Source organism: Rhinopithecus bieti, unplaced genomic scaffold (genome assembly GCF_001698545.2).
Source record: "Rhinopithecus bieti isolate Rb0 unplaced genomic scaffold, ASM169854v2 scaffold_4709, whole genome shotgun sequence".
In the NCBI taxonomy this organism is placed as follows: Eukaryota; Metazoa; Chordata; class Mammalia; order Primates; family Cercopithecidae; genus Rhinopithecus; species Rhinopithecus bieti.
In genome coordinates this window covers 3384869-3400824 of record NW_016805139.1, presented here as the reverse complement: position 1 = coordinate 3400824, position 15956 = coordinate 3384869, and the positions used below count along the sequence as shown (strand labels likewise).

Here is a 15956-nt window from a genome sequence, read left to right as displayed (position 1 = left end):
GTATCGCTTAAATATCATTCTCTGATAAAATGGTAATGAAAAATAAATTGAGAATTCAGCAAAAGTGTATGTACTCAAGTTTAAAGCCTTAATTTTAATACAACCTCAACTAGGTATTTGTTGTAATGATAAATAATGCCTATACATGATCTCATTTCATCCCTGCCACAGCAAGATAAGACATCTATAATCATTACCATCATAGATAAGGACAACAGGCTTGGAGAATTGAAATCACATCTGTTACTCACTTTTCTATTCTGATTTTTTTTATTGTAAGCTTTTCTGAATCATGTGTGGAGTACTGGAGGGTGTGGGTTTCAATAAATATGAAGTAGTCAATCACAGTTCAATGAAAATTGTATTTTCTTTTAAAATTAGGCATAAAAAGTTAACAAATGAAAAAATGTTTGAGAGTAGAAACAAATATCCAGATCCTTTGGTGATAAAGCAGTTCATTCAGTTACTCATTCATTCATCATATATATTCACTTGCCAAACTCTCCTCTAAGGTAATACTGATTTACTATCTATGCCGGGGTTCCCCAGACAGGAGATCTCAAAGCTTGTCAGATAGCTTTTTTAGTTGTGGTCACCCTACTTTCTTCCTCCTGCACTGGAACCCCATCTGGCTGGAGCCCCTCCTTCCTACTTTGGCTGGCATTCTTGCAAGGGACGGGGATTCCAGAGAGTCAGGGTATCCCAGCCCCCAGGCTAATAAGGGACTTTCCACCCCACTCCCATCCTGCTCCCTCCCTTCCTTCAGGCACTGTCAGCAGTTCCCTGGCACCTCCTTTAGACCACCTGCTGGCTCATTTCACTCCTCCCCAGGGGCTCCTGCTCCAGAAGACTCCTCTCAGGAAGAGCAACCCTAACCAAGAAATGCCCTTCTATTGAAATAGGTCTTATTTCTAAAGGGACGTTAGGTAGATTTAAGATGAATTTCATTGAAATAACTACATAGCTGAATTCATACTCCAAATAGCTGTTTTATTTTTTAAAAAAGATCAAAGCTGTAAGATTAAATTATCTGCACAATAAAAAACTGAACATGATTCAGTGTAAAGAGAAATTATTATAGAGAACATAATTCTATAATAGAAACTGCATTTTAAAATATACATATTTTATTTATAAATATCACTATTAAACACTCATTTCTAATTTAGGTCAACTGTTCGTAGTTGATATCTCCATCAATATTTTAAGCAAGCTAAGTGATTTTGGTGACCTTAAAGAAACACTAGAAAGTAATCTTGCTACTCATTCATTATTTTAAATTTTAAAAAGCATTTCTAAAGCCAAGGTTAGTTTCAAGTCTTTTATTAATCATTTTGTGTAAAACAACAATAATCACCACAAAAAAGCTAGATTTCTGACATACTTAGAAACTAACCCACGCTGAAATTATATAATCATTAGAAGAAGTTTACAAAGCTATGCAATGACAAAAAAAATTAGCAGTTATCCCATCGAGTTAAACTCCAAGAAAGAAACTGATATAATCATGTTAAAATTCATGATTTTCCCCTCTACTTTTCTGTATTTTACAAATTTTTAATGTGAATACTTTAATACAAATTGTTTTAGAAACAACTGACCCATTTCAGACATAAGAAGTAATACATTTTATATCTCAAGAGTAATGTAGACAGTACCAAGATATTTCTTATTAACAGTTCTCTATCTAGGTAATCTTTGGAAGAACACTGCATATACCTCTTCCCTGAAGGCTAGGATTCTGTCTCAATCACTGCTGTACCTACTGCAGCACCCCATAATGTGCCTTTTATACAGTGAATGTTCAGTATATACTGGCTAATTTTAAGATGTTGATAAGAAGATCTTTAAAACATGCCTTACTTATAATTATCCAGCATACTTCTTTTGAACAATTTAAAATCTCACAGCTCTTTAAAACTGCTTTTTTCCCCTTTAAAAGTGATGAAATAGAGACAACAGTTAATAATGGGTACAGATTAGAGCCCTAACATGAAGATGTGGTTCCCCCTCCACCCAATCCTGTGGTCTGTGAGAACTGTCCAGAGACCAGTCAACGCTTTTGCCAAGGTGGGAAAACTCACAGCATTAGACTGTTTTGATAGTGACTGGCACAGACAGGTCTCAGGCTCATAGCCTGTTCTCTCCCTGAATGGAAACCAGGATACCGACACCTTACAGACCTCTTTTAAGAAGTGACTGAGGTGCCACAAGAGGTGACAAGAAAGTACCACACACATATTAGTGATTTTTCCTTATTATGACTCTGATTATGAACATGTTAGGCAAATTAAATAGAACAGTGTTTACTAATGGAAATAAACTACTAAAATGTTATTTGGGCTTTTAAATGAGCTACGTGATCTCATTTGACCTCACTGGACATCTATTTTCTCAACTGTAATAAGAGGGTTAATAGATTTTCTCCATAATCCTTTCAGTTATAAAATTCTATTATTTAAATTCCTTCATTGCTTGAATTTATGAGGTAGAGTGCAAACTGGAGAGAGGGAAGGATGGCAGAATTTTGTTTTTAAGTTAAACATACATGAATCATGAAAACAGACTTCCCTTAACTAGTGTGAGTTTTCCTAATACAAAGAACCACCAATTACCCTGAATTCATTCAACATTACTTCCCACACCCACACATTTTTTAAAATAGCAAGACTACAAAATAGTTTGAGTATATTTACAGACACAGTAGTCAGTAACTGGCTTATGAAGCTTTCTATAGAAAAACTTGTCTTCAATATTGTGTGTTTGGATACAAATTGGGTTTGGCATGGGAACTGGGTTGCAAGCAGCAAAATAAAAGAGATTCATATACCTTTACCCATGGCAAACATTGACACAGCACACCGAAAACAGGGATATGAAATTCTTTACAGCAGGGTGCAGTGGCTCGTGCCTATAATCCCAGCACTTTAGGAGGCTGAGGAAAGATTGCTTGAACCCAGAAGTGAGACCCCATCTTTACAAAAATTACGATGGCACATGCCTGTAGCCCCAGATACTCTGGAGGTTGAGGCGGGAGGATCACTTGAACCTGGAAGGTTGAGGCTGCAATGAGCCCTATTCATGCCACTGAACTCCAGCTTGAGCGACAGAGATACTCTGGTGCAAAAAAAGAAAAAAACAAAAATCTTAAGGGTCCAAGCTTTAAATCAGGTTATCAGCTCTTTATGTCACTGCACAGGAGAATAGGCAGCTGATATGGTTTGGCTGTGTCCCTACCCAAATCTCACCTTGAATTGGTGGAGATAATTGAATTACCGGGGTGGTTTCCCCCATACTGCTCTCGTGGTAGTGAATAAGTCTCATGAGATCTGGTGGTTTTATAAACAGGGGTTCCTCCGCACAAACTTCTTGCCCGCCACCATGTAAGACATCCCTTGCTCTTTCGCTATTTTTGTGAGGCCTCCCCAGCCATGTGGAATTGTGAGTCAATTAAACCTTTTTTTTTAAATAAATTGCCCAGTTGCAGGTATGTCTTTATTAGCAGCATGAGAACAGACTAATACAGCAACTTAACTTGAAACAGCTCTCTGCACCTCAAAATCAAAGACACTTTCAGAAGAGTTTTACTGCAAGTTAACGTTTGATTTAAACTGTTGTGGGGCTACCCAAACCTCAGGTGCTCAAATAAAGATCTTCTAGATTTTCAACAAAATAACTGCAAACTTCTAAAATAAAAATCAAACAAAGAATAGTTATTAAAAGACTCATGTTATGATTGCATTCTACTGTATTCACCTAATTAATATGTACTCACAGCAGGTTTGTGCTAAATTTGAATCACTAGGGATAACTGATGATGAAAATACAGTGTGACTGGCCCTAATTTTATTCGTAGAGTTAAGTATCAAGAGTGGAGGTTTTTTAAAAAAGCTCAGGTCAACCAAACAGGGCAGCCACAGAAGCAACAGCAATGAGCCATCAACTCCTGTTTTGCTCCTCTTATCTCTAAGGAGGAAAGAGAGTCTGAGAAAGCATGGGATAGTTTCCATTAGCTTCTAGGCCCAGGTTCTCTTCCTGCCTAACTCTAGAAAACCTTGGTGTGGTGGCAATCTAGGATAAACAAATGGGGAGAACAGTGCAAAAAATAAAAATTTCCATGATTATAGGAAAGGATGGACAAGTGGGAGAAACTGATAAATGAAAAAAAATAAGAAAAAAAGCTCCTTTTCTTGCTTTCTATCCCCAATTTACTGGTGATTCCCAAGCATTGATCAAGAAAACATCTTCAGTTTACTTTGTTTCAGATAAGGATCTAACCAAACCTGCTAAGACCATACTTTTCTATTTGACAAATGAAAAACTGTTTTAAAATAAATTTCTTCAAATCTAGATTTTTACCATTAAGATTAGCTCAATATTTTTGTTTTGTTTTGTTTGAGACGGAATCTCACTCTGGACCAGTGTGGAGTGCAGCGGTGCGATCTCGGCTCACTGCAACCTCTGCCTCCCAGGTTCGAGCAATTCTCGTGCCTCAGCCTCCCGAGTAGGTCCAAGCTTTAAATCAGGTTATCAGCTCTTTATGTCACTGCACAGGAGAATAGGCAGCTGATATGGTTTGGCTGTGTCCCTACCCAAATCTCACCTTGAATTGGTGGAGATAATTGAATTACCGGGGTGGTTTCCCCCATACTGCTCTCGTGGTAGTGAATAAGTCTCATGAGATCTGGTGGTTTTATAAACAGGGGTTCCTCTGCACAAACTTCTTGCCTGCCACCATGTAAGACATCCCTTGCTGTCATCCCACGGGATTACAGCCGTGCCACCACACCTAGCTACTTAAACTTAGTGTTTTCCATAAAAACTAATGAATAATCTACCTTTTCTATAAAGAAAAGTCATTATAGATGATTTGAGAAGCATCCAAAAAACCCTAAATTCCCAAAAGAATTCTTATTCTGACATTAGTTTTACATTCTATGAAACAAAAAATGCCACACTTCCATTTTACCTAAATTATCTGTTAAGAAAAGAGAACTTATATACAAAAGTACTTTATATTAACTTAAAAAATGTAATTGATGAAACCAACTACCCTAATTTAGAGTCTCTGAAACATTAATTTTTAAAAATCATCACATTGGTTAGGATTCTAAGGTACGCAAGTCTTAGTTTTATTCTTATTTTTTTCTTTCTTTCTAATGCTAGTCTTAAAATTGCCTCTGGTATTTTCTAAATGTGCTCAGAAGTCCTAGGGCTCTGGTAGTTTTTTAACTAATAAAATAAACATAGCAATAGAGTACCTGCAGTTCTGCTAACAATATTGTTTATACTACAAGTCCAATCCACAAAGGCTACAGAGAAAAATATCCAGTATAAACAAACATTACTTAGATACCAGTGGCATCTTAAAGCAGCACACCCAAGTCTCAAAATGCAAAAGGGAGAAATTTTCCACTCCCACGATGCCAGGCACAACTCCCTGGTAAAGCACTTGTCAGGTAAAAGACAGTGACATTGCCTCTGTTACTGTGAAGTTGGAGAGGAGGTGTGGGTGTGAAGCACATCAGTAATTCTCTCTTCATTTTTTCACCCTCTTTTTTTCCCCTCAATATATCTCTTCTTTTCCACAATGTCTCTCCTTCTCCATATTTCCTACTTTTAGTTGCTCTCCCATCTTCTTCCATCCCCAATTCCAACAAAAAAGACAGCTTTGTCCTTTAATTCTGTTGTTTAACATCAATCTCTAAATTTTATACAACACACATTCATAAACACTACTGGATCATATTTTCAAAAGAATATACAAAGGGCAAAGAGGGGGATGAAATGGGCTGGGGTTAAAGCTAAGAAAAAAATTATCCACTGGTATTTGCAATGCCTAACCTTCTAGCTGAGAGAGAAGTTAAACCCTCCAAAAAAGCAGGAGTCAGCCAAGAAATGCTAGGAGGAGGTAAGACATAGCCCTATGAAAATCACATGAGCCAGTGCAGCCACCTCACCAGGCTGGAACAGTCAGCTGAAACCTGAGGAGTGCCTCCTCTTTCTAAGTGTGCCCTTTACTTCTAGAGCCCAAAGGCTTAAAATTGAGGAATGAGGACATGTTGCTCTTTAAGACTGATCCCGGCTGAGTCCCTGATCCTTTCCAAGTAGACGTATCTTCCCAAACTCTTGCACATACTTCTGTTGCTTCTTAGCACTACTAAGTTTTCCACTCTGCTTACACTTATCACGCTTCCCTTACTTAAGGCCTTACTGTTAAATAAAACTTTGTATCTTAGTTTTCTCAATTGTAAAATGAAGATAATTACAATTACAGAGTTAAGAGAACTAAATATTCCAGTATTTATAAAGTGTTTGGGACATGAAAGTATTTGTTTAAATAAAATAAAAATAAAGGAAAACATCTCTGAATGCATATACCCAAATTCAAACGACAATAAATTTTTTACGATGCTAAAACAGACTTCAAACAGAAAAGAACACTGAGCGTATTGAAGTTGTCACTGTATCATCAATCCTACAGAGTTACTAAGGACTGAGAAAGACTCCCTAAGAAACCAGGCTTTATTTTAAACTTCCATATTTAGTCAATTTTGGTCCGGAAACACTAATTATTAAGGAAGAAACACATCTATTTATTTTCTGAAACCACATTTTATAAAGTGGAAATATGAGTCTACCCTCAGCATGGAACATCCTGTATCTGACTATTCAGCATTGCACGTCATTTGCATTCTTTAGGTATTATTTAGATAACATTATTCAAGACATTTCACTGTATATTCTAAAAAAAGAGTTTCAAGTGAAATGTTTAAGAGGAACAAAGTTACTTTCATTTTGAGTCAGGGCTACAATAAAATGAAAAGGACAGCTATGATGAAAACAGAAAAAAAAAGGGGGGGACAATATTGAAAGAGAGATAAGAAAATAATGCCAGCTTCGTGACAATGGGGCCATCTACTATGTTTATAATGTGTAAATAAGTAAATGATATAATGGCATCAAAACTTACTATAAACAGAGATCAGAGTGATCTTGAATATGGGCCTACCTATCTGCGAAGTATAAAATTACCTCATGAAAGTGAAAACTCTGCTTTAAACTTTTATTTTCCTATTTTAAAATTGCTTTTAAGGTAAAATGTTCTAAAACATGTCTGAAGTCTCAAGATAAACTACTTAACAAGTGATGGGTTGCTGTTTTTTTTTTTTTTTTTTTTTAGAATTTACAACAAGTTTAAGCTATTTTTTTCCTGGCTCATGTGAAATATAAATTGAAAAATTCTAAAATTCGAATGCCAACTTACAAACCGGCCCCGTTTGTAAGACAGGCTAACCATATTATAAATTTACTTATGAAAGACTGATTCACGACATTTACAGATCTAGAAAAAATTTACCACATCCCCCATCTGTTCTCTTAAGTTACAATAATCGTACCAATTTACACGATTTTAAAAAATATTTTTGACTTCTAAAATATTGTGTTTACAAAATTCTACTCTCAGCAATTCAAGAATATAATTAGAGGGTTTTTCCTGAAAATAAGATAAATCCTTATTTAACAGAAAGTATTAGCACTGATATTTTTAATCTACACAAATGGAATTCAAAATTTCCAAAAGTTTCTGCTAAAGATATCGAGTTTTGAAGTGTTAAGCTTGTCTAAATTTCAGCATTGTAACTTAAGAGTTCTAACTTCTGCAGGAAGAAAAGTGCACTTCATTTAAGCAAGAAATTTCCATTACTTCTAGATTAAGAAGCCACACCTCATACAACTACTGACAGGAAAACATTTTAATTCAAACCTCTACCACTACCTAGCCTGAAGCAAACTTTAATAAAATAAAAAAAAAAAGAAAGACACGAAAATACAAGCACAACTCACATTTTCAAAGAAAGGAAATTCTTGCTAAATAAGTAGCAATTATGCTGAAGAATTTATATGCTAAAGCACGAATGAATATAAAAACACCAGAGCAGTCAACCATAGCTTTAGCACTTTGAGTATGATTAACAGAATGAACTTTCAAAGGTCAATTAAATGTCAATATACTTTAAAGAGATATTCTTAAGTCTGGTCAATGTATAACAGCACGTCTTAATTCAGGGGTATCCTTCTTAGTTTAAGCATAACGTGCATGGGATAAATGTACATATATATGCAGAATTACAACATGTCTCCAACCAGATTACTACAGAAAACTCATATATCACTTATCCTAGAGTTTTGACTATGTTAGTACTTTCTAAGTTATGAAATGATTAAAAGAAAACATAAATATATTACTATATAGTACCATCCAATGAAGATGAAATGCTCAGGACTAAGGTTTATCAAGAAGTTGATGCTATTTATTCAACAATATGAAATCATTCCCAAGGATAATGCTATATTGTCCACAATGCATATTATCCAGATACCTAAGTCACCCCCCATTAACCTTCCCTGAATTCTTGTGGTTAAAGAGTTTGGAAAAAAGGAGTATGGCATTTAAAAACTGCCAAGTTTAGCATCAGAAATTTCTGGGATAGTACAGAACAAGTCCTGAAGGCACTGAGTGCCCATTACTGACCATTTCCATCCAAGAACTCAGTAAGATCTTCAATCCCATCCCATGTGAACTAGGTCAAGTTGTCCAAGAACCTCAGAATGAGCAGAGACCACCAAGATTATCTGACCCAGTCCTCTCCACTTAGATCAGCAAATAAAGATCCAGAGAGGTAAAGTAACTTGGTTTGGCTCACATGGCTCCTTAGCAGATGTCTTAAAACTCAGTCCAGTGCTTTCTTCTCTTCATAAAGTCCATCATATACTTTTTTTTTTTTTCCATTAGGGCTTTAAGACCAGGACATAATTGCCCAAATAACGGTGGCTACCATCAGAATTCAGAGAAAGCTGGGATTTTTAAGAAGCTAATGATCTGGGAAGCTCCAAGGAGAAGCTGGAAATTGAAGAATGAGTAGAATCTGGGTGGTTTGAGAGGAGGCATCACTAATGAGGGAAGCAATATGGCTCATGCACACATGTTGAGCCTGCCATGTTCCTGAATGGGGTTTTAAGGCCACCTTATAAGCCAGGCAAAAAAGGTTCAATTTGATGAGGGAACAAATAGAAAGTTATTAGGGGACTTTCATTTTAGAAACCTGATGTGACGACCGCAGAGACTAGTCTAGCAAAAGGTGTGCAAGAATGGAAGTGGGAAGACAGAAAGACTTGAGGTGCTTCATAGGGGTCTGTTTAACACTATTAATACCTTATAGGACTTTTGTGAGGAACAAGTGAGCTGACAGGAGAGAAAGTATTTGACAAGAACAAATGCCCTAGAAAGCAAAATTATATTAAAAGTCTGGGGGTAGGGGCCTCTCTGACCATATCTCCATGTTTTGGTGACACACACTTCTCTATAAAAGCAAATTTGGAGATGAACTGTGAATCTTTTCCTATAAGATCATAGAAATATCTTCCCTTCAATATTTCCAAAAGCTAGATCCCCAGGGGGAGAGACAGCTGCCATCCGTAAGCCCCTACAAGGCTATAGATCAGTAAGGCTAAAATCCAAAACTAGGATTCTGTCTTTGAGGCAGACCACATAATCAGTGTTTCTGAAAGTGAGTTAAGAAAGTATATAATTAAGGGCTAAATAAGGTAATACAAGTAAGGAAGAGAGTAGAAGAGACAGCACCTGAGCCAAGGAGGTACATGATGAAAGTTATTAGCTGGCACTACAACACTGCAGTCCACATCCTTCTCCCATCCCTTTCCCCTCTGCTCAACAACTACTACTTCCATTTTGTCCAGTGGTACTTATCTCCTGCGTTGCGTCGTCTTCCTCTTTTTTTCCTTCTTCTACAGCAACTCTCCAGGCTTAAAAAGGAAATTTGAAAAAGTTATTACAATAAATTAAAAGCTACATATATTAAATATATACTGTGTGATTTATTAGCTGATGATGTTTTAATTTATAGTCTTACATAATTTACAGAACAACTCCTATGAGGCATTTTTCAAGTAAGGAAACTGAAACTTAGAGAGTCAAGGATGTAGATTGAAGCCACCCAAGCAGTAAATGGCAAAACTAGGATTGCAATCAGGACTGGCTGACTCCTCAACCTATGCTTTGAACCTCTCTTCTAAACAATCACTGCCCCCCTTTTTTTAACTGATAAGCTTGAAAGTTCTCATTTATGTGTTGGGCATTTATAGATAGAGCCACTATATGAGTTTGTAGATTAAAGTTTTGACAACCAAGAACAGAGGTGCCTGGACTTAGCCATGCTTGCTTGTCAAATTATCTGCTTTAGGACTAAAATTTTTGAAATGTGAGGCTTGAAGGATGTTGAAGGGACAGCCCTCCATTCAGCATTCTTGTCTGTTCTCTCTCAGGTCATCTGTCCCTTAGGGTCTATTCCCAATCATTTGCTTGAAACTGTATCTCCCTAGTTGAAGAGAAGGCTGGGACTGCCACTCCCACAAATCACCAACAGGTTAGGGAGGATGGTAGGAGTATCCCACTAGTAGGAGGGGTCTGTGAACTGTGGTCTCTTGAGCCCTGTGTCCCCAAAGCAGCCTTAACTCTGCTTGTAGGTGGTACATTCTATGTTGATTTACCTGCAGAGGTGGTTTCATGAGGGGTTCCCTGGCCACAGGGCCCAACTAAGAGATGATGCCAACATGTCTGGTGCTGTAGGGGAAATGATGAGAGCAGTGAGCATCTGGGGAGCTTTTTAATGTTCCTAGAAGAAAGCAACAAGAGCATTACAACTGTGGCAAGAAAACTCTTAACACTAATTCTTAAAATTTAGTGTAATTAACTCTCACTTTTGAAGGAGCTCATTAATCCATTTATGCCAGAGGTTGCAAATTTTTTTGTGAAAAATCAGACCTTGGCAATGACCTTGAGCAGTAGGATAGAAATAACTCCCACAAGCTTAGCATTCCAATAATGGAACACTAGGCATAAATGGGTTTTATGAACAGAAATTCTAGGTTCTGTTTACAGACATTCTGATTATGTAAATGTGGGATGTGCCGAGGAGTTTGAAGTTTCATAAGGACTACGGGTGATTCTGACACAGGTGATCTGAGGACTATACTATGAGATACACTGCTGTGATCTCTTATAAGATAGCCGAGCCAGCAAATCTACACAGAGGAGAACCCATATTCTACAATATGGGTTGTTCAAATATCAATGCTAAGTTCTAGGTTGAGTGGTTACTTTGAAATAAGGCCACTAGGCTTTCCAGAAGTTGCCAGGTTTACAAATGTTGAAGTGTGGCGGAGGAAGGGGTGGGAGGCGGCTGTGTTAGTATTTTCCTGATGTCACCAAATAACCAAATAGACCCTCGGAGGAATAACGGCATCTCTCACTGCAGTCTACATTCCACATCAGACCTCTTCTACACAAAGTGATGGTCTAGAGTGAAGACCTTTTAGGCAAGATGCTACTTCCAGTGCTTAATTTACATTTGGTGAAACACTGATGATAATTTTCCTCACTGTGGATTTAGTTGATTCCAAAAGGTATACTGTCCTTCATGTAACTAAATTGGTTTATTTCAAGCTATTTTAAAAATGAATTTAAAAACATCAGACAGCATTCAAGTGAGATATTATGGTTACGATTAGGCCATTTAATTAGACAGCCAATCACAATGCAAACAGCCACTGATTATTTAAGAAATACACCTTTACAAAGGTTCATGTTCTTCAAACAAAACTAGGTCATAAAATGTATTACATTAAATCAATACTGCTGTCTTTCTCCTAGAAACCCTATCACTTGTCTTTGTCTTTTTTCAAATGTGTATACCTGTTTTATAGTACAAACACTTAGGCTAGATACTGGAACTAAGCTCTGTTTTGCTGCCAGTTCTTTCTTTGACACCTTCTTTCTCTCCACTAAAGCACGATCACCATTCTCTTTAAGGATGGACAAGATGGACTTTTAATTATTCTTATCTGAGTGTTTTATTCAGCAAGTATTTGTTGAGTATCTATAATTATGCACTTACTTTTGTAAATAACTTTTGTTGCTATAAGCTCCATGAAGAGAAAATGCCCAGTGGAGTACCTGACATCTGGAATTTACTCTCATGAAATGGTGAGAAAACTGAAAGACTTTGTCAGTTACAGAACAAAATAATTTCTCCTGTATACACCACTGACAAAGTACACATGCAATATTTAAGAGAATTTTCATTATGAAAAATGTCTGATTTTACTGTTTAGAGATAAACTGTAGGTTATTATAACCAAAAGTTCACACACCATTGTCTTGCAATACAACCTGTGACAGTATTTCGATACCATTGCCAGACTAAACCTTTAACATTAATTATTTATCAAAATTATACATGCCACTAACACATCTCAACAAAGAAGATTATGTAAGTGAGCTGCCTTGGCGTCAGTAATACTGAACACAGTAGCTATTTTCAATCCTTCAATAAAATTAGATCAAGATGTACTTGTATTATGTGTTGCTGTTCCTGTAAGGAAGACATACATTAGTTTAAGATTTACTTTGGGTATAAATGACATTTTTTGTTTTTTTGACATTTTTCTTCTTTGTCTCCTCCTCCACTGCCCGCCCCCCCCCAAAAAAAAAGTTTTCAGTAGAATACAGAAAACAAAAACACAAACACCTGCCCTGTTCACTCTCTCTTATGCATAATAAATGCTTTGTTCTCCCCTCAACTGGATCCGGCAGGGATTGCCGGGGGCACCTGCCACTTCACCCTCAGGCTTGGCTCTCTGTCCTCAGCCTGGCCCCTAGGATTCCAAATGGTGCAACAAAATACGACAATCCTAAGGTTCGAAAAATAAGCAATGGGTAATTTATTTTTCAGTGAAAGAAAGCGTTTAAATATTAGTGTTTTAAAACATCAGACTTAAAATGTTACTTCTGAGTAGGCTGAAAGGTGAATCCAGGCACAGAGAAACATATCCTGGCCTACCCCTTCATAACTCGCGCACCGTGTTGAGGCCCCAGGAAAATCTCAAAACGGAGATGTAGTCTAAAAACTGGACGACACCACAGACCACGTTGCTGTAGCACCACATATTACCCATGAGAAAATCTAAGTGGTTAAGTCACTTGTCCAAGGTCAAGCTGGGCCAGTCGCAGGCAGAGCTAGTTCGCGACCTTCTAACCTTTCCTTCTCCCACCCAGCCGCGTACAGGCCCTTGGTCGCGCCGGCCCCCAAAGGGTTCCCACGGATACGGTTCCCAAGTCAGTGGCATGTCAGCGCCCTTCAAGCTACCGCACTTTTATTTGTTCTCCCTGCCAGCTCCAGAAAGTATTAAAGACTCCGCGCCTTCTTCCCAAGCCCAGGTGCCCTAAACCACTTGAGCCCACCGCGCCCAGAGCCGACTCACCCGCAGCCCGAGGTGCGGGAGCCCTCGGACCGACTCCGGCCCTCCCCGCAGTCCTCGCCGGCCGCGCTGCGGCCCCGGCTGACGACGAGTCGAGAAAGTCACCCTCGGTGACCGCGGACGCGTGGGGCGGGCAGTGTCGCGCCGCCCCGCGGAGGCGCCGCAAACTTTTCCCGGCTTGCAAGTTGCCGGGCTACGCGGCCGCGGACAGACTTCCTTCGCCCGTGCCGGAACGAGGGGGGCGTCCCTATCCCGGGAGGGGGCTGGGCGAGCAGGGTGACGGTCAAGTTGGGATCTGGGGAGCGCAGGCGCCCCGCACTCTGGGGCCCGGCCGCATTGTCTGCGCGGCCTCGGACCAAGCCCGGGCGGCGGTGGCACCGGCGTGCGCGGAGAGGAGTTGCCGTCCCGAATTTGCCGCCCCCTTTCGCCGCCGCCGCCCACTGCGTTCTTTGTGTGTCTCTCGCCGCCCTCCGGCCGCTTCGCCGCTCGCCTGACAGCTGATGGGCTCACCGCGCCGGGTCCCGCGTCCTCTCGGCCGCAGCCGGCGGAGCCCGGCCCGTCCAGAGGAGGAGGGGAAAAGAAGAGCGTTGACAGATGCTGTCTCGCAGCGGCCACCGCCAGGGGAAAAGCCTGGAGTGCCTCGGCAAGAAGCGGCCGGTCGGTAACCGGCCCCAGCCTCGTATTCGCCTCAAAGACTCCAATTGCCTAGGAGACCTTCCCTCCGCAGCCGCCCGCGCACCTCCGCTCTCGCGCCCCGCGCCCGGCTCCGCGGACTAGCGCGCCCGGTCAAGAATCCTGGGGAATCCGCTCCGCCCCCTGGCTCCAGGGTCCTCCAATGATCTGGGCGTACACAGGGCTGTTTCATCCAATCAGGTGTCGGAAAGCCCAGACAGTCCGCGGGAGTGTAGCCAATAGAAGGCGACTCCGGCAACACACCCGCCCTGATCCACTAGGAACAAACCGCTCCGAGCACGGTGGTGGGACCGATCCTGGCGCCCAGATCAAGCCAAGTCCGGCCAAAGCTATGTCGCAAAGTGAGAATCTGAAGACAGGTCCGGTACTTAAATGGCTATGATTCTAAAAAGTTGAAGATGGGAACGGTGGACGCACAAAATCTTTACCCTCGGCTCAAAACGCCTTTTCTGGCGGAAGTTTGTATATGAAAGAAAGCCGAACACTTTGTAGCACTGTTTTAAGTGAAGGCCTTTCCTTTTAGAACACTGCTTTACAATGCCTAATCAGCCGGCGCTCAGGTTGGTGCATTTAGAGTCCCGAGCGTTTGTGTTCCTAATAAGTTTGCCAGAATGTCGGATATCTGAAATAGGTTAGTTTCTACCCTGCCCCAAAACACAGACTGTCACTGGCACCACCATGTTGTGTTTGTTGTTGTTTTTGTTTTTTTTTCCTTGAATTAAAATATAAGAGTTCTGTATGTAAATCATCTTTATTGTGAACTTTATTTCTATAATAAAGTCACACAAACTATCTTCAGTGGAGGTTGGATGAAATACTGAAAAAGGAGAATGTAGAGACAGATGATAGTTATGTGGGATATCTCTATCCATCTGCCACCCATCTATCAATCAAGAAAGGGCTTGAGTAAAGCACTGGCTATAAACGACTGTACCTTTTGATCACAGGACCTTACAAATAATGGACACACTAGTTGTTTGTTTATTTGATTTGAATAGGATGACTCATTTGTTATTGTTCATAGGAAGTTTATAAACTTCATTGAGTTGTTTACTGAAAGTGGATTACACCATGACGAAAACAGTATTTGGCAACATATTTGCATATTTCAAAATAAAATTACACTTATTTGTACTTCAAATAGTTATGTCAGTTTATTTCTTCGGGTAATAAACTGTGCATTTAAAAAATTTTGTACACATGCGGCATGTTCCTTCTTTATAAATTATTTTGATGACCAAATACATTTTTTTAGTATATGTGCTGCCGAAGCGAGCACGACCAAATACATTTTTTAAAGGATGTTCTGTACAATGAACGGAAAGAAGAGATCTGAAATAAGAAAAATATGGCTATATTACCTCCTTGCTTTCGTGATTGAAACTCACCACACCTTACCATATTAAATTCGGGGGATAACATGATCCCTGAAATGAAGTTTTATCAACAGGTCCAGGTTCTGGACTGACCTTGAGCCAATCTCTTAATGACTAACTCTGTTATAAGAGAACAATATGCCTGGCTCTACCTGCCTCCTTGGGGTGCTGTGAGATCCAACCAAGATAGTGTTTGTCAAGCACTTTGCTTTTTGTAAAATGCTGTGCCAAGTGCAGAACCGTCTTAAATGTGTTATTATTCTCTGTTTATTTTCAGAACATTAATATTTCCTCGACTGCACATTTTTTTCAATCTGAAATATGTTTTTGAGCCCATCAGTTTTCTCTCAAAATAGATTTGAATGAAACTCCTGCCTGCTAATTCTAGATCAAAGCAGTACTTTCAGGGTTTCTTTCTTTCTCTTTTTTAATGGAGAGGATGTTAGAAGAGAATACTGAGGAAAGAATTCTGGATGGAAAAGGTTCGAGAAATTTTATTCACTCTTAGTATATTCCTCTCAGTATATTCCTCAAAAACAAGACGGA

General features: G+C 39.4%; 1 protein-coding gene across 1 annotated transcript; it reads right to left on the bottom strand.

Moving 5' to 3' along the window:
• Nucleotides 1-7739: 7739 nt before the first annotated feature.
• LOC108529180 (uncharacterized) lies at nt 7740-14046 on the bottom strand (the record flags this gene model as incomplete). The annotated part of the gene is made up of 3 exons (XM_017871324.1): nt 7740-9828; nt 10573-10645; nt 13345-14046. Coding segments are annotated over 3 exons (870 nt in total), but the record flags the coding sequence as incomplete, so codon positions are not given.
• Between the last annotated feature and the right edge of the window lie 1910 nt (nt 14047-15956).